The sequence below is a fragment of the Hemitrygon akajei genome, chromosome 18 (genome assembly GCF_048418815.1).
Source record: "Hemitrygon akajei chromosome 18, sHemAka1.3, whole genome shotgun sequence".
Classification (NCBI taxonomy): domain Eukaryota; kingdom Metazoa; phylum Chordata; class Chondrichthyes; order Myliobatiformes; family Dasyatidae; genus Hemitrygon; species Hemitrygon akajei.
Genome location: NC_133141.1, coordinates 35391537 through 35410528, shown reverse-complemented (window position 1 = coordinate 35410528; position 18992 = coordinate 35391537). Strand labels below are relative to the sequence as shown.

Here is an 18992-nt window from a genome sequence, read left to right as displayed (position 1 = left end):
ACCACGGGATCTGACTGGCAACTGAAAGTTGATGTGAGCAAATAATTAAAGTTCCTTGACTTCATCACATCATCATCACTAAGGCCTGACAAGGTTGTTCTGTCAGAAACCCTCGAAGTAGGTGGTCATGGTAGAACTAATAGTTCCTAGGGGAGATTGAGGAGGCATCTGAATGCCAGATACCAGGAGCTGGTAAAGCAGTGCCAGAGACAGGGGTGGAGAGCATGATGCGAGACTCTAGAAGTGGAGTGTAGAGGTTTAGCTGTGCAGAACCTACTCTCTCCTTGGCATTACAGGGGCTGCAAAGAAAACAGCCATTAGGACCATCACTGAGGCTGTTGAGTGAGCCTCCAGATGGCTATGGATCAAGAGGTGTGACCCATGGACCAGTGCTGCTGGGACACAAGCCGGGGCCTGATCAACCCTGGCTGGGTCACCAGGGTGACGGTATCTGATGTTGAAAGACCCAAAACACCCAATGTCCCCAGGTTACATCACTGATGATGTGTCCCAGAGCATTCTACGATCTACCTAGGCATCATAAGCACTGGCTCAGCTAGTGACACCCAGTAATAGTTTGGGTAACAACCAAGAACAGATTGGCGACTACTGAGAGACAGTTGACAGCTCAGAAAGACGGCAACCGGGGCAGGAAGGGCTAGCAACCCAACCTGCATCTTCCAAGAGGAAGACACGCTACAAGCTATGGACAGACTTATACAGAGACATACCTCCAGAGGAGCCCGAGAGGACAAGAGATGAGTACTCCACTAGGACGACCATCGATTATGAGTGAGAGATGCATTTGAGGAAAGGTGTGCAAGAATATGTGTGGCCTAAAAATAGATCAGTTCAAGATGAAATGCCTGGAGTAAGAGAGAGCAACGCAGCACTCAGGACTTACTCCAGGTGAGACATAGGAAGAGCCCGGCCCAAAGTCACCCCAGAAACCTCCAAGTGTCAGAGACTTCCACTCCAGGCAGAGTAGCACAACACCAGTGGGTTAAGTGACCTCCAGCAAGCCATCGAAGGGAGTGGCTGCAGTTTGAGGAGGACATAGTCCATATCATTGAGGGAATAGCTAAGGGAGATGTCAACTATCATTGTCAGCCATGCTACTGATTCAGCCTAATGCAGAAGAAAGCCAGCAAAGGTCCCTACATGGTGAAACATGGGTGGGGGGGGGGGGGGCGAAGTATACCAGCTGCGTCAAGAGCTCTGATTCCTGGCTGAACAGTACAGGGCGGCAAGTGAAGAAGAGAAACCACCACTTGCCGAGCTCTGTAACATTCTCAGGAGCACGATTATGATACTGCTTTGGGCAGAATGGCATAGAGGACGGGTAAGAGAGAGCCAGGAAATGAGCTGCCTTTATTGCAAACCCTGTGCATTCACCAAACAAATGCTAGGACAGAAACATAGTGGGCACCTTGCATGCTCCAAACAAGAGATGGATCTACACCTTCAGAATTCCCTCAATGACTTAAGAGAGGGAGTAGGAGCTAGAAGGCCTAGTAAATCCTCCACCTCCTGCAGTTGAGTTCAATGGCAAGGAGTCCAGTTGGAAGGAGATCTAGGAAGTAGTCAGAGCTAGTTCTGCCCCTGGTCCCAGTGGAGTACCCCACAAGGTACAAGCACTGTCCTAAGATCCTCCAGCTACTTTGGAAATTCCTTAGGGTTATCTAGTGTAGGGGAAAGGTCACGGACTAGTGGAGGTGTGCAGAGGGAATCTAGGTCCCCAAAGAGGAGAACTCCAAGGACATTAAGCACTTTAACTCCATCTTGTTGCTCAGTGTAGAAAGGGAAATATTTTTCAGTATTGTTTCCTGTTGCCTGATTGAGTTTTTCCTCGAAAATGGCTACACTGGTACATCTGTGTAGAAAGGAGGGATTCCCAGAGTGCCAGGGTGCTTGGAACACGTGGGTGTTTCTTTCCCAGCTGATCAGGGAAGTGCACAAAGGGCAGGGAGACCTAGTTGTACTATGGCTAGACCTTGCCAATGCATATGGGTTATTACCAAAGAAGCTATTGGAGTTTGTACTGAACCCAGATCATGTTCTGAGGAAGATAAAGGACCTCATCCTGGACTACCACAGGAACATCAGATTGAGAGTGTCCTCAGGAATGAGCACATCTCGGTTATCCTCTTCTCCCTAACTATGAACATACTGGTTAAGACAGCCAGAGTGGGGCGTAGAGGCCATCAGCATTAATTGCCGAGCATTTTGAGTACAAAATGCATTTAACATATGTGGCCACACATTTTTATTTTAAACAGCAGTATGACTGGGGCTCTTGGGCAAGGAAGGGGGAAGAGGAAAACTGAGTGAATCTTTTCCTGCAGACCAGCAGTGACTTCTGGTGGGAGATGTGTGAGCACTGGGGTGAAGGCAGGAACAGGCTCTGATGCCTTCATGGGGGAGGGATGGGTTTAATTTGGCAAAGGCTGGGCAGTGCCTTGGGAGAAAAGGAAGGAAATTAAAAATAAATAAGTTCTGTTTGCTAACATTGCGATGAGTTTTATTAGGCAATAAACATTCACAGATATAGATGTTAAAAATCTGAAATCAGTAAAATAGGGAATGAATGAAACTGGGCAAAACTGTCTCCATCAAAAGGTCATTGACTTCTAAACAACTTTCACACATACAGACAACTTGCACCATCAAGCTAGGAGGAAGCAGAATTTCTGTTTGGATTTCTTTTTCACTGTACTGTGACAGGCAGATTGTCTATTTATAATGAACACTACAAGATGTACTATTAGACTACAAAGGGGGTGAGGTCTAGATGAAGGAGGAGGAATGGAGTAAATGTCTGCGTGAATGTGCTCTGTTAATGATTTTGCTAGGTATAGCACCTGGAGCAAATCGCTCCCCAGAATGTTTATAAGAACTACTTCAGCTTAGTTTGCAGAGCTCGATATTCTGGGCAAAAGCTTACTACCAAAAAAATATTAAGTTATCAATGTTAGCCCACTCCTTCCACCATCCCCAAGCATGCCGCAAAATTTGCTTTGAAAAGGCCTGCATTTCATATTGCGCCTTATTGTATCTCTCAGAAAATGTCCTAAAGCACTTCATGTTCCTGGGGTTATTTTTGAGTGCAGCGTCTGTTGCTTTGTTGGCAAATGCAGCAATTATTTTGCATACAGCAAGGTTGCAGAAGCAGCAATTGAATCAAAGGCCAGTTAATTCATTCTTAGTGGCGTGTGTTAAGGGAAAAAACATTAGCCAGGACACCAGGAGAACTCCCTGCAGTGGCATGGGGCTTTGTAATATCCACCTGGACCATCAGAGCAGGCAGACTAGATCCATTTTGAAGTTAAAGTCTGTCCCGAGCCTTATAGGCTCATCAGGCCAGTGCTTATGCCGGTTTCCGTGGCGTGAAGCGACTGAGAGTACAAGACTCCCCCCAGATAGGACGCCAGTCTATCACGAGGTTAACCCCAGCATTTTGCCAGTACCCATTTTCAGCTGGGTGGACTGGAGCAATGTGTGGTTAAGTGCCTCGCTCAAGGACACAACACACTGCCCCGGCTGTGTGCCTTAACCACTTGGCCATGCACCACCATTTTGAAGTGACACACACAAAATGCTGGAGGAACTCAACAGGCAAGGCAGCATCTATAGAAAAGAGTCGACTGTACTCTTTTCCGTAGATGCTGCCTGGCCTGCTGAGTTCCTCCAGCATTTTGTGTGTGTTGCTCTGGATTTTTAGCATCTGCAGCCTTTCTCATGTTTGTGCTCATTTTGAAGTACTATCTGAACAACAATACCTCTGATAGTGCAGCGTGAAGATGTAAGTCAGGGGGTGGATAGGGTGTCACAACCCTCCTGCTCAGAGGTAAGCACTACATGAGCTGAGGGAAATCACTGCCTGCTTTTTCTGCCCATTTATTGCTTCTCTGGCACTCCAGATATATTCGAGACTCTGGTTTATTGATGGGACATAAAATAAAAATCACGTGCTAATGCAAAAGCTACAAGAGTCCATTCATGGGGTTGAGATATGAAAAATATGGTGGATGCAATGAAACCTTAAACAGCGGCACTTGTAGGTGCCATTGTAAACTGAACGTGCAGCAGCTTTTGTACTTCCTCCGACAGTCCAGAATTTGACTGCCCAAGTCTGGTCTCACCTAAACTTTCTACCTTGTAACTAACTGTCTTCCATCCCACATTGTTCCAGTCCTGGCTTTTCACTCAGACTTCCAGATGAAAATTAAAGCCTAGAGATGATAGATTAGATTTGTGCACACATTAAAGCATTTCCTGTCACTCTACCAGAGGATTAGAGTTATCACATTCTAGTTATACCTAATCTATTAGGACTGAAGGGGGAATTTCTGTAAAACCAAGCATAGCACATTTAGCTCCATTTGCAGTACATCATACAAATTTAAATCCTTCATTTTCTCTCCCCAATTCTACTCTCATTAGACTAGCTAACCCATAATATATGGTCTAAGTTGCCTCCCAATGTCACTCTGTCATCATTGGGCAGCCTGGTAACAAATCCTGCTTTTTAATTTCCCCATGGTAGAACAAAGTATATTAGACCCATGTCTCATGACTGTATGCATTAATGCTCTCCAAATGCCAGCGAGGAGAGAATATTGCTTTTCTTATAATGCCCTTTACAACCTCAGGATGTCCCAAAACATTCAATAAAATATTTCATTTGCAGACACTTGCGACACAGGAAACAAGGCAGTCAATTGTGCGCAGCAAGCTCACATTAGCAGTATTGTTATTAAGAATGTTTATCTTATGTTATTTAGGGATAGACATTGGGTAGGACACTATGTGCGGAATGGGAGGGGTGGGGTGGAATCTCCCCTGATCTTAAAGAAATTGCTGTGGAATTGTTTACATCTAGATAGGACCTTGGTTTAATGTTGCATCCAGAAGTCAGCGTCTCTTACAGTTCAGCACTGCACCATCTGACAGTGTGGAAGGTTAGCCTAGATGTTTCTGCTCATGTGTCTGGAGTTTGGGACAGCCTAATAGAAAAGAAAATGCTTATTGTCTTGCTCCCCTTGTTACTTTAGCTCTTGACTGCCTTCATGTCAGATGGTGCTTCCTTCTGTTGAGATCACAAGGCTAGTTTGAACTACACACATTTCCCTGTTGCCACTCTATGTCAGTGTAGCCCTCTTTCTTTCTGGGTTGGCCAGCAACACATTGTACCGAAACAAAATGCACAGCTTCAAATACTCCCTTGAATTGCTAAGCACAACACAGTGTACTTCTGCAAGGTCACAGGATACTGTTTACAGTACCCCAGTGCCCAAAATCTGTTCTTGGAACCCTTCAAATGGACAGTGTTGACATTGCTTTTCCTATCCCCCAGTAGACTGATATATAACTATCCTTTGTACTTCAGAAAACAATACGAAATAAGGTTCTGTACTTTTCACATTTCACTAAATACTGTAATATCCAATATTACACACAAATTTCCTTTACAAATTTAAATACAATTGCACATCTGAAAAATAAAAAAAACCTGCAAGGGAACATTTGATACTTGTAGGACCACCATTTAAACAGTTAGAAAATAAAACCAACAACATCTTCATTATGTTAAATATAAAAGATTTGGAGCTGAAAACTGGCCTCTGTAACTTACTGCTGCTGCAAGGTTCCAGCACATCATGGGTTTTGATTTGTGTAAACAATTTCCAATTTTTTTTTGAAGGAATTATCAATTCTTTGCTCCCAAAGCTGCTCTACAAATTGGGACACTTGTGTTACCTTTAGGTATGGCCTGCCAAGGAGAGTTCAGGAAATAAGCCTTAAAACATCGAACAGCTCTTGCACTGAAGAACAGCAGTTTCAATCGCTCAGTCATAAGATATTGGGACAAATGGTATTGTCACTTGTTGTAAAATCAACATTGGGATTCCGTAAAGTGCGTCTCCCGATCACCAAATCTTGCAATAAAATGGGATGCCGTTGGGGGGGGGGGGGGAGGTGGTGGGGGGGGTTTGAGGGGTTTGGGAAAAGTCTAGAGGTTGCCCTTTAGGAATGTCAAGGTGTGGAAAGGAGTGCTTCAAGGCTTCTTTTTAATGTGGAAACCTGGAGTCAGTTCTTCCGAAACTGGCACCAAGACCTTTCCTGCTGATGCTGGGCGTTGTGCTGCAGCCATCACTGGGACAGCCGTGTTGTAACAGGACATCCATACACTCCTGGCTGCCTGCCCGCCTGGCATGGTACAGGGCTGTGTTTCCATTCACGTCTCTGGCCTTCACATCAATGCCATACTGCAAAGCAGACAAAACCAATACGTGTGTTATTTTTGGGGCTTTCTGTAGAAAGAAAGAAATCAAGGGTGGTGCTGAGGTGGACAGAGTTGAGAGTTTCAGGTACCTAGGAAGGAACATCCAGTCCTGCCCTGGTCTAACCAAGATGACGCCATGCCCAAGGAAGTTCATCAGCACCTTTACTTCCTCAGAAAGCTGAAGAAATTTGGCACGACCCCTTTGACCTTCACCAAATTTTAGCAATGCACCATAGAAGACATCCTGTCCTGATGGATCATGACCACTCTGCCCATGACTGCAAAAACTGTAGAGAGTTGTGGACACAGCTCAGCACATCATAAAAACCAGCCTCCCCTCCATGGACTCTGTCTACATTTCCCACTGCCCCAGTAAAGCAGCAAGTAGAATCAAAACCCCACCCACACCGGACATTCTCTCTTCTCACCCCTTCTATCGCAGAGAAGATACAAAAGCATGAAAGCATGTACCACTAGGCTCAAGGACATCTTCTATCCCACTGTTATGAGACTATTCACTGGTCCCCTAGTATAAGATGGACCCTTGACCTCACAATCTACCTACTTATGGCCCTGCACCTTATTGTCTGCCTGTACTGCAATTTCTCTGTAACTACTATATTTTGTATTCTGTTATTGCTTTTCCCTTGTACTACCTTGATGCACTGTTGTAATAAAATGATTTGTATGGACTGTACACAAAACAATTTTTCACTGTACTTTGGTTGTAACAATAATAAACCAATAATAATAATATTAAATATTCCCCCTTTCTCTCAAATTAACCTTTCCTCATTACACGGGATGTCAGCTGCTGCAACATTCTCCATCCCCAGGAAGGTAAACCTGTGCCAGGAGGCAGGGTGCAGCCAACCACGTTATGCACTCTCATGTTGGTACCATCCTTGGGCTGTTGTTGGGGGACGTGGATGATGCACAAGGTACTGAGGCACTGAATGTGTTGGGGTACAGTCTCAGAGACAGCATGCAGGCAGGGCCTGGTATCTGTCGTTAACAGCACTGAAGCCAGCTGCTGATCACTGGCAACAGAGGCAGAGAGCTTGCACCTTGCTGGAATAAGGAAGAGAGCTTTCTCTGAATGCTACAGCTGATGGAGGGAGATAGTCATAGTCTTGGTGTGGTGTCTAAACATGAGGTATAAGGTAAGGGACAGAAGATTTAGAGGGGATCTGAGAGCTTTTTTAACCACACAGAGGGCTGTTGGAATCTGAAATAGGCATATAAGATATGGTGGAGGAAGAGACTCTCATGGGTAATTGCACAAGTACTTAGATTGCCAAGGTATACAAGCTACACACCAAATGAGGGTGGGTAAGTACGATGGTCAGAATTGACATGATGGGCCGACAGACAATTCCTGCACAGTATGACTTTGTGACTCCAGCAACGTTTGGAAGGACAAAAAACAAGAAAACACTGGAAGGGGAAGAACAAAAGGGAAAAGGTGGGATGTCGTATGCTGTAAGGAATGTGACTTACTGAAGAGCCTGCACAAAGAGCTAGTACAGGTCCAAAGGGTCAAATTGTCTCCTTTTTGCTGTAAGCTTCTACATGGGGGCTTTTACGGTCAGTGGGAGAAGAGGATGGGAATTGTTTCAGTAGAGGCAGGGGTTTTAAAAAGTTGCAGCGAGTTTAAATAAAAATAATGGAACACTCCTTCATCTGAGGAGCTCTATACATTTGAATCATTAGGGAAATTGATTCCACAATGTTAGTGTGGCAGCAGAAAACGTCTTGCTGAGCGCCCAATAAAGCACTGGCATTTGAAAGTGCTCTCAAGTTCCAGTTCAATCAGAGGTAATCTGAGGTTCATACACTTCAATCTGAGAGAACTGAGCAACTCACTTTGCAGTTCACGGAATGGGAGGCATTGATAATTACAATCTCAAAGCAGTTCATTCCAGTGGTAATGCAGGAGTGGGGAAGAATATTAAACTGTGAAGGAGATTCATAAAACTAAAAGCCTACCGTCCACTGTCAGGCTAGGCCAGACTAAAGTGGACAGTATAGGCTGCTGCAAGCAAGGCCAAACAGCATATGGCAGATCTAATCTTACTTCTTATCAAGTTATTACATTATGACTATTTCCCTACTGTACTGTGGAAGGGCTGCTATTGCCAAGGGACCTTCAAACAAGATGCTTTCAGCTAGTTAGAGGGCAAGGAATGAATGTCATACATCCCATAGAGAAGAGCAGGGAGGGAGCATTTCTCGCTCCATTAAAAGCACCGATCGCAGATTAGAGTGTTGTCAGTCTCTTTACAGCTTGCTTGTGTAACATCCAAATAGATACTGCATTTGGTTGCACGGCAACAGCTGTGTGGTTTTCAAGAAATTTACCATGTGAAGCCTTTGTCTCTTTCTGTGATGTGCAGCCAACCAAAGAGATATACAAAATAATGTTCATAAATAATTAATCAAAGTTATTACTTTTGCGTGACTGAGCTCCAAGTGTACTCTTTTATATGTTCTTTTATTCCCTCTGCTAGGAATCCAAATTAAGAGTCAGAGGGATACAGCAGGTAAACTGGCCCTTCAACCCACCGAATCTGTGCTGACCATTAAACGTCAAACACTAATCATAACCTAATCTATTTTCTTCTCTCCATATTCACATCAAATCAGCTACTCTATTGACAATTTACAGCAGCAACTCACAGAACCACCTGTACACCTTAAGGGATGTGAAGGAAACAGGAGAATTCAGAAGAAACCACGCACTCACACAAAGAACATGAAGGCTCCACACAAAAGGCACCCAAGGGCGGGATTGAACTTGGATCTTTAGGGCTGCAAAACAGACATTCTACTAGCTGCACCACTGTCCTGAGCCTTGGATGTGATGAGGTACAAAGTCAGCATGTGCATCGGAAATGGTGTAACTTCGCCGGTACCAACCATCCCACTCATAGTGAGCGAACTGTCCAACCATTGCTCTGCTAGTTTACAGCACTGTGTAATTCCAGAACATTTCCCCTCATTCTTCTAAGCTCCAGTGAGTACAGGCCCAGAGCCATCAAACACTGCTCAAGTATTAACCCTTCCATTCTTGAGATCATTCTTCTAAACCTCCTCTGGACTCTCTCCAATGCTAACATAGCCTTTCTTGGATAAGGGGCCCAAAACTGCTCATAATACTCCATGTACTGTCTAACCAATGCCAAATAAAGCCTCAGAATTGTATTTTAGTCCCTTGCTTTTCTACTTTAGTCCTCTTTACCACTGCATTTACTCTCCTCATCATCAACTCAACCTGCAAGTTAATCTTTGGGGAATTCTGCACCAGGACTCCCAAGTTCCTTTACACCTCAGATTTTTCCATTTTCTCCCCATTTACAAAATAGTCCACACCTTTATTCCTTCTACCAAAGTACATGACCATGCAATTCCCTACAGTTTATTCCATCTGCCACTTCTTTGCCCATTCTCCCAATGTGTCTAAGTCCTTCTGCAGATACGTTGCTTCCTCAACACTGTCTGCCCCTCTACCTATCTTCGTGTGGTCCACAAACTTGGCCACAAAGCTGACAATTCCTTCATCCAAATCACTGACAGTGAAAAGAAGTGGTCCCAACAATGACCCCCCCCCCCGCCCCCACAGCACCCACCACTAGTCACCAGCAGCTAATTAGATATGGTCCACTTTATTTCCACTCTTTGCCTCCTGCCAGTGAGCCAATCTTCTATCCATGCTAGTATCTTTGCTGTAATACCATGGGCTCTTATTTTGTTAAGCAGCCTCATGTGTGGCACCTTGTCAAAGGCCTTCTGAAAATCCAAATAAACAACATCCACTGACTCTCAAAATGCTGGAGGAACTGGAGAACAAAGCTGAGGAGTAAACTTAAAAGTTGGGGAAGGGGAGAAAGAAACACAAGGTGATAGGTGAAATTGGGAGGGGAAGGGATGAAATAAAAACCTGGGAAGTTGACTGATGAAAGAGACAGAAGGCCAAGGAGGTGTGTGTTGATTTGGATTTCCAACATCTGGAGACTTTCTCATGTTCATGATTAATCTGTTTTAATCAGGAGGAGAGCACTTAAAATAGTGATTATTGAGAGCTAAACCCCTTCAGAAAAGAGATGAAAGTAGTCCAGTAGATTAATACACACAAAGTGCTGGAGGAACTCAGCAAATCACACAGCATCTATGGAGGGGAATAAACTGTCAACATTTCGGACCAAGGCCCTTCAAAGAACTGGAAAGGAAGGGGGAAGAAGTCAGAATAAGGCGGCAGGGGAGGGGAGCATCTAAATTGATATGTAAGACCATAAGACATAGGAGCAGAATTAGGCCATTTGGCCCATCAAGTTTGCTCCACCATTCAATCATGGCTGATCCTATTTTTCCCCTCCTCAACCCCACTCCCCAGTCATTTCCCCGTAACCTTTGATGCCATGTCCAAACAAGAACCTATCAACCTCTGCCTTAAATACGCCCAAAGACCTGGCTTCCATAGCTGTTTGTTGTAATAAATTCCACAAATTCACCACCCTCAGGCTAAAGAAATTTCTCCATATCTGTTTTAAATGGGCACCCCTCTATCCTGAGACTGTGCCCTCTTATCATAGATTCCCCTACCATGGGAAACATCCTTTCTAGATCTACTCTCTCTAGGCCTTTCAACATTCTAAAGGTTTCATTGAGATCCCCCTCATCCTTCTAAATTCCAGCAAGTACAGACCCAGAGCTATCAAATGTTCCTCATATGATAACCCTTTCATTCCCAGAATCATCCTTGTGAACCTCCTCTGAACCCTCTCCAATGCCAGCACATCTTGTCTTAGATGAGGAACCCAGAACTGTTCACAATACTCAAGGTGAGGCCTCAGCATCACATCCCTGCTCTTGTATTCTAGCCCTCTTGAAATGAATGCTGACATTGCATTTCCCTTCCTCACCACTCACTCAATCTGCAAGTTAACCTTCAGGGAATCCTGCACAAGGTCACCCAAGTCCCTTTACACCTTGGATTTTTGAATTTTGTCCCATTTAGAAAACAGTCTATGCCTTTATTCTTTCTATCAAACGCATGACCATATATTTCCTGACACTGTGTTCTATCTGCCACTTTGTGCATTCTCCTAATCTGTCCAAGTCTTTCTGCAGCCTCCCTGTTTTCTCAACACCATCTGCCCTTCCACCTATCTTCATATCATCTGCAAACTTGCCAACAAAGCCACCTATTCCATCATCTAAATCATTGACATACAGCATAAAAAGAAGTGGTCCCAACACCGACCCCTGCGGAATACCACTAGTCACTGGCAGCCAACCAGAAAAGGATCCTCTTATCCCTACTTGCTGCCTCCTGCCAATCAGCCAATGCTCTAACTATGCCAGTAGCTTTGCTGTAATACCATGGGCTCTTAACTTGGTAAGCAGCCTCATGTGTGGCACCTTGTCAAAGGCCTTCTGAAAGTCCAAATATACAACATCCACGGCATCCCCTTTATCTATTCTTTCTTGTAATCTCCTCAAAGAAATCTAACAGGTTTGTAAGGCAAGATTGTCCCCTAAGGAAACCATACAGTAGTACATGTACAGATCCTTCAGCCCACAATGTTATACCAACCTTTTAACCTACTCCAAGATCATTCTAAACCCTCCCCTCCTACACAGCCCTCCATTTCTCTTTCATTTATGTGCCTATTGAAGAGTTTCTTAAATGTCCCTAATGTATCTGCCTCTGGCTCCACTCCTGGCAGCACATTACACACACTTTCCGCTCTCTATGTAAAAAAAACCTACCTCTGACATCCCCTCATACCTTCCTCAAATCACCTTAAAATTCTGCCCTCTCATATTAGCCATTAGGGAAAAAGTCTCTGCCTGTCCACTCTATCCATGCATCATATCATCTCATACACCTGTCAAGTCACCTCTCATCCTCCTTCATTCTAAAGAGAAAAGCCCAAGCTCACTCAAACTAACCTCATAAGACATACTTTTGAATCCAGGCAGCATCTCCTCTGCACCCTCTCTGAGCTTCCACATCCTTCCTATAATGAGGTGACCGGAACTGAACACAATAGGAGAAACACAATTTGGGTCCTACCTCTGATGTATCCTCTGTACTTCCTCCAATTACCTTAAAATTATGCACCTTCACATTAGCCATTTCCATCCTGGGAAAAAGGTGCTGGCTGCCCACTCTGTCTCTGCCTCTTATCACCTTATACATCTCTATCAAAAATATAGTGATGTGATCCTCAAAGTGAGGGTACTAGAGGACACGTATATGACTTCCGCCCTTGGCTTAGGTTTAGGACTCTGGGACGAATAAACACGTGACTCCTGATCCACTGGGAAAAGAAACCCAGCCGGGGTGAAACCTACCCAGACCAGGAGCTGTGTGATCACCACATCCTTGAGCTCACAGGCGAGGTGCAGAGCTGTCCGCTTGTCCTTGTCATCAATATATTCGTTGATGTGCTCTTTCTTGGCGTGTGCAAGTAACAGTAGGATGTTTTGAAGGTCCTTCTCCATGACGGCTCGGAACAGCTGCTTTCCGATGGGAACATCGCGGTATTTCAAGGGTGCAACAAAGAGCTTCTGCTCATACTTTGCTCTGATCCAATTTTCCCTTTCTTCCCTGTAGCAGAAAAGTGGGTGAAGTGGGAGAGGTAGCGGAGAGAAAATGAAAAGAAAATGAGAGCAGGATATTTATGACAAAATGGCGGCTAAAAAATGTTTTGTTCATGTGGTGAACTACATATACCTGTCTGGACACGCCCCCCCGCTGACTGCTCCTGTGGCTCCTCCCACGGACCCCGGTATAAAGGCAATTGGAGTCTGAGCCCTGCCCTCAGTCTCCAGGATGCAGTGTGGTGGTCAATTGCTGCTTGTTCTTTCTTCCAGTCAATAAAAGCCGATATCTCGCCTCACGTCTCAGAGAGTTATTGATGGTACATCAGTTCAACACTGGAAGCACTTGCTCTGAATGGGACTGTGATGGTGACTGCATTTCCACACTCTCAAACTCGAGAGTTATGGTGGATGAATGGAAGGATTCAGGGGTTTTACCCTGAACCCATAGTGGGCAGCAGTCTCTTGCCTCTAAGTCAGTATACCCTTTCATAAGTAGGGAGGTCTAAGTTCGCGGCATTAATAAGTTCCTCTTCACACACACACACACACACACACACGTATGCATACTGTGCACATGTGTGCATTCACAAGATATTCAACACTCATGTATACATGCACTCAAATACACTCACTCATAAATACATGCACACAAGCACAAGCACACACTCACACACATGACCTCATGCACACGTACATACCTGGAACCTCGGGTGCATAAATACACACACAAAACCTCAAATGCACACGCACGCATGCTCACACAAACACGTACATATACACACATATGCACTCATGCACAGAACTCCCACTGCAAGTAGCAGCATTCTTTCAAAGGTACAATCCCTCTCTCTGTGCCCACAGCAAAGGTCAGTGCCAAGCAGTCACTTGCCGTGTAGATTCAGGGGTAGGCTTGTTGCGCCCCTGAGTATTCTTCTCCCACATACTGTTTGCCATCTCGTTCCCGATGGATGTCAACACGAGGGTTAGCTCCAAAGGCCAGTCGTCGAGGTCCAGGGACCGGACTCGTGAGAGGTGGGTCCCAAGTTTGCGATGAATTCCAGAGCACTCAATACAGATAAGGGCCCCTAAGTTTAAACTTGCCCAGGTGGGATCTAGAAAAGTGAAAAGGAAATGTCTCAGCTCAACTGATTATTTAAGCAAACTCAGATGAAATATGAGAAAATAATGGAAATCTCCAAATGCCTGGGCAATGGGAAAGAGACAGTGCAAAATGTGACACCAGACTGGTGGCCCAACCTTCCCCTGCAAGTGGCTCAGATCATAGGCTGATACAGAGAGGAGTGGGGTTGGAACATTTGAGTGGACAAGAACAGAAGGCCCGATAGTTGCCCTTATTTAGCCTGTCACCATGTGGAGGCGTCAAGGCACAGCGACATAGAAGTAACAGAAATGTTTTAAAAAATGCTGAAACAAACAACCCACACAAAATGCTGGAGGATCTCAGCAAGTCAGGCAGCCCATTAGAGAGGAATGAATAGTCGACGTTTTAGGCCAAGACTCTTCATCAGGACTTTCTATGAGGGGAACCCCATCCTTGTTACAACAGCAGGAGTGTGAGGTGAGGGCAGATGTGCTGGAGTGGAGGAGATGCGGGTGAGGACAGCATCTATGGTGGTGGAAGTGAAACCCTGTTCTTTGAATAAAAGAGGGCATCTCAGATATTCTAAAATGGAAAGAACATATGCGGCAGAGACAGAGGAACTAAGAGAAGGGAATAGCATTTTTTACAAGCAACGGGGAGGGAAGAAGTATAATCAAGAGATAACTGTGAAAGTCAGTAGGTTTATAAAAGATATCAGTATAGTCTGTCTCCAGAGATGGGTAAGTCCCGATGAAGGGTCTTGGCTCAAAATGTCGATGGTTATTCCCCTCCACAGAAGCTACCTGACTTGCTGAGTTCCTCCAGCACTTTGTGCGTACTGTTTACGATTTCCAGCATCAGCAGAATCTCTTGGTGCTAAAGTTGTTGAAATAAATACACTGTTTCACATAAGCATTGGCATAAACTCAGTGCTCCCACAAGCCAGCAAGAAAACTACGGCAGATTTAAATGGAGCCATATGACACTGCAGATGCTGAAATCTGGAGCAAAAAAATTGCTGAAGGAGTTCAGCGGGTTGAGCAGCGACTCTGGGGAGAAGAAGGGATGGTCAATGTTTGGAGTTGTGATGGTACATGACCAACTGAGTTCTTCCAGCACTTTATATTTTGCACCAGATTTAATGTTGTGCCGACTTTTAACCTACAGATCAATCTAACCTTTCCCCTCAACACAGCCCTCTATTTTCCTGTCATTCATGTGTACCACCACTCTCTGTGTAAAAAACTTACCTCTGACATCCCCCCCTATATTTTCCTCCAATTCCTTTAAAATTCTGCCCCTCATATTATCCATTTCCACCCTGGGGAAAAGTTTCAGGCTGTCCCCTCAATTCCTCTTATCATTTTGTATACCTCTATCAAGTCACCTCTCATCCTCCCTCGCTCCAAAGTGAAAAGCCCCAGCTCACTCAGCCTATCCTCATGCTCTCTAGCCTGAGGTATGTTAGGAAGGAAATGGGTTTGGGGTTCACTCAGTTTCAGGAGCAAATGGGATGCAAAGCAGATTAATTTAGCAGTGGGTTGGACTTTGACCAGTCAGTGCAGGCACTGGGTCCACGTGGCAACGTAATGGTCCGTTGATTTTGGGCTCTGAAGGGTGGCTGAAACAGGAGTGAGATCCCCTGAGCATGAAGTTACGACCCAATTAGAAGGGAGTATAACAGCATGCCTGGTTCAAATGGACATCACAACCTTGAAGGAAACGACACATATAATTGGACAATGATAATCTGTTTTAAGGTTTTGAAAAATTTATAGGTCCTTACTTGCAGCATTGCAGTCAACACAGAATGAGTTGCCTTTCGCGTTCCTTATCGCCTGAATGGCGACAGCTTCACTCCGGCTGTCCATCCGAGCCTGAAGTACAAAGGTTTTGCATTTAGTGAGCTCAATGGACACACAAAGACAGAAATGAAAAGCACTGCTCTCTCGCAATACACAGAGTTCCAAGCCAAGCTCCCAGAATTCAACCCAATTTGTGTCAGAAATTTTCCATCATTAATTCCTGGGATGTGAAAGCTACCAGCAAGGTCAGTATTTAATTGTCCATCCTACATTTCAGAGCCCCAGAGTGCAGAGTCACATATAGACTAGACTGGGCAAGGATGGAAAATTTCCTTACTTGAATATATTAGTGAACCAGGTGGTAGTTTTCTACTTATTTTACAGGTATATCCCCAACTGCCATGGTAGGATTTGAACTCTTGTCACTACATCAGCAGTACAGGCTCTGGTTTTAGAAACTTTGCCCCTATGCTGCCATTCTTTATCAGGCAAATCTCTTTTTATTTTATACGTTTTATTTAAAGATACAGCACAGTAACAGGCCCTTCCAGCCCAACAAGCCCATGACACCCAATTATGCCCATGTTACCAATTAACCTACAAACTCGTACATCTTTGTAACGTGGGAGCAACCCCACGCGGCCACGGGGTGAACGTACAAACTCCTTACAGACCGTGGCAGAATTCAACCCAGTTGGCTGGCACTGTAATCGCATTCCACTAACCACTATGCTACCACGTTGGCTTAGTCTCTCCTGGACTCCAGGTGGAGTTTGTTACCCAGTTGAACCACTGGGCAGAGTCAAATCTAAATGAGTAAATTTTTCTTTTATTCAACCTTGGGCTACCCTGAACTGTAAAACAAGTTTCAAAGAAAAGCATAGGTTCCTGAAAATGCTCTGCAGTAAGAGAGGAAGGAGAAACAGATCTAACATTTCATTTTAATGACATTTCGCCAGAATCAGGAAAGTCATTGGTCCTAATCTTTTCTGTTTGCTACCACAGATGCTGCTGATCTGCTGTATATTTCCAAGATTCTATTTCAGTTTTTGAGCTTTTGTGCTGTTCTGCCCAGTGGAACAATGTGGCTTGGGGTTGACTGATAATTAAAATAAACATCCAAGGTGCTTGCCCTGACACTGCCATCTGTCAGTGCTGCTCAACATCAATTCTGGAAAACTATTAACAAGAGGAATGGAACAAATGCAGGTTTAAGGGCAACTTATTTGCAGCATTTTAAAAATCAGCACTGGGGTCATTCCAGGTGCATCCTACCATTGTGCCCTCACTGAATCTCCTCTATTTCCTGCACATCCACACTCACACCATCCTCTGCTGTCATAACAGGGATGGGGTTCCCCTTGTCCTTACTTACCACCTTACGAGCCTCCATATCCAGCACGTCATTCCCTATATCTTCCGCCACCTACAATGGGATCTTACGACTAAATACATCTTTCCCTCCCCCATTCTCCACTTTCCGCAGGGATCGCTCCTTATGTGATTCCCTTGTCCACTCATCCCTCCCCTCTGATTTCCTTCCTGGCATTTACTCCTGCAAGCAGAACAAATGCTATACCTACCCCTTCACCGCCATTCAACATCCCAAAAAGTCCTTCCAGATAAGGCAACACTTCACCTATGAGTCTGTCGGGGTCATCTACTGTATCCGGTACCTGACGTAGATCGGGGGACTACTTTTCCACACACCTTCTCTCCATTCAATGCAAAAGGCAGGATCCCCTTGTGGGCACCCATTTCAATTCTACTTCTCATTCCCATTCCGACATGTTGGTCCATGGCCTCCTCTGCTGCCGTGATGAAGCCAAACTCAGGTTGGAGGAGCAACATCTCATATTCCGTCTGGGTAGCTTCCAACCTGACTGCACGAACGTTGATTTAACTAACCTCTGGTAATTTTTCCCCTCTCCCCAATTCTCTCTTTATCCATTCCCCATTCTGGTTACCCCCTCACCCCTTCTCTTCTCCTCACATGTCCCTCCTTCTCTTCTTTCCATAGTCTCCAACCAGATTCCTGCTTCTTCAGCACTCTACCTCCCAGCTTCTTACTTCAACCCCTTCTCCAGCCACCCACCTTTCCCTTCACCTGGTTACACCTATCACCTGGAAGCTTGTATTCCTTCCTCTCTCCCACCTTCTTATCCTGGCTTCTTCCCCTTTCCTTTCCAGTCCTGATGAAGGGTCCCAGCTTGAAACGTCAACTTTACTCCCCTCCATAGATGCTGCCTGAACAGCATTTTGTTTGTGTTACCCTTATGAAGTAACAGTGTCCAGCATCCAGGTCTTTGCTGATTGAGTTACCTTGTTTTTACTACTTTCGCAGGACTGCAGGCTGGCCAGAATTTGACTCTCAATGGCTTGTACCCAGGCATCCCTCTCTTCGAAATTTGCAGCTTCAAAGTACCACATCTGGCCTGTGCTGGAGACGATAGTGAACTCAATGTTCTCTTCTTGCTCTGTGATAGAGTAAATCAGAAGGAAATAGGAAAACCCAGCACTGATGTGAAAGTCTGCAAATCTGATGCTGCTACCAGGTGTGAGGTATAATGGGAGGGCTCATTGTGCTGTGTATGAATGTATTTACTAATGCAACCCTGTATTCACGTGGAGCAGATAAATCGGTCACACAAAATACAATAGTTATGGTTACACATCAATCAATGAGAAGAAAAACTCCCATGAGGTTGAAAATTAATTCAATCAATCCATTTAAAAGGATCCTATCACATACCCAGCTGGACAAACCAGGACTAACCCAAGACTGATCCCTGGTTGCTCAATGTCCCAGCCCTGGGAGAGGGAGGAAACAGCCAAAGTCCCACCCAGGATGGAAAGTGGCCTTGTAAATGGGCAGGTCTTCACGAGGAATTTATTTTTATGTCAACAGAACCGAATTTTAGAAGTGCAGATCACAACACACAGCCACCGTTGTACGTCATGTGCTCGGAGCAGAATGCCGAGAAGGAATCTGTCCAAAGTGGAGGGGTGGAGGGTGGTAACTGGGGCCCCAGGCAAAGGTGGCAGAGTTTGGCCAGAACCAATGGAACTCGACCCACACCATTTAGGGGTAGGGTGATGGGCTGGAAATCTGCTCCACAAGTTGCACATTCTTTTAGAATGATTTTAGAAACATAATTCACTTGCAATTTCACTGACATGTCGCAAC

The 18992-nt window shown here is 44.9% G+C and overlaps 1 protein-coding gene across 5 annotated transcripts in view; it reads right to left on the bottom strand.

Annotated features, from left to right (window-relative positions):
* Positions 1-5970: 5970 nt before the first annotated feature.
* LOC140741309 (arf-GAP with GTPase, ANK repeat and PH domain-containing protein 1-like) overlaps positions 5971-18992 on the bottom strand; it is a 172884-nt gene continuing 159862 nt past the window's right edge. For all 5 annotated transcript variants that reach the window (XM_073071378.1, XM_073071379.1, XM_073071375.1 and 2 more), the window contains 5 exons: positions 18128-18282; positions 15787-15877; positions 13788-14010; positions 12647-12902; positions 5971-6269 (listed from right to left, as the gene is read on the bottom strand). In XM_073071378.1, coding sequence (XP_072927479.1) covers positions 6072-6269; positions 12647-12902; positions 13788-14010; positions 15787-15877; positions 18128-18282 — 923 coding nt within the window. In that variant the 3' untranslated portion in view covers positions 5971-6071. The remainder of the gene's footprint in view (positions 6270-12646; positions 12903-13787; positions 14011-15786; positions 15878-18127; positions 18283-18992) is intronic.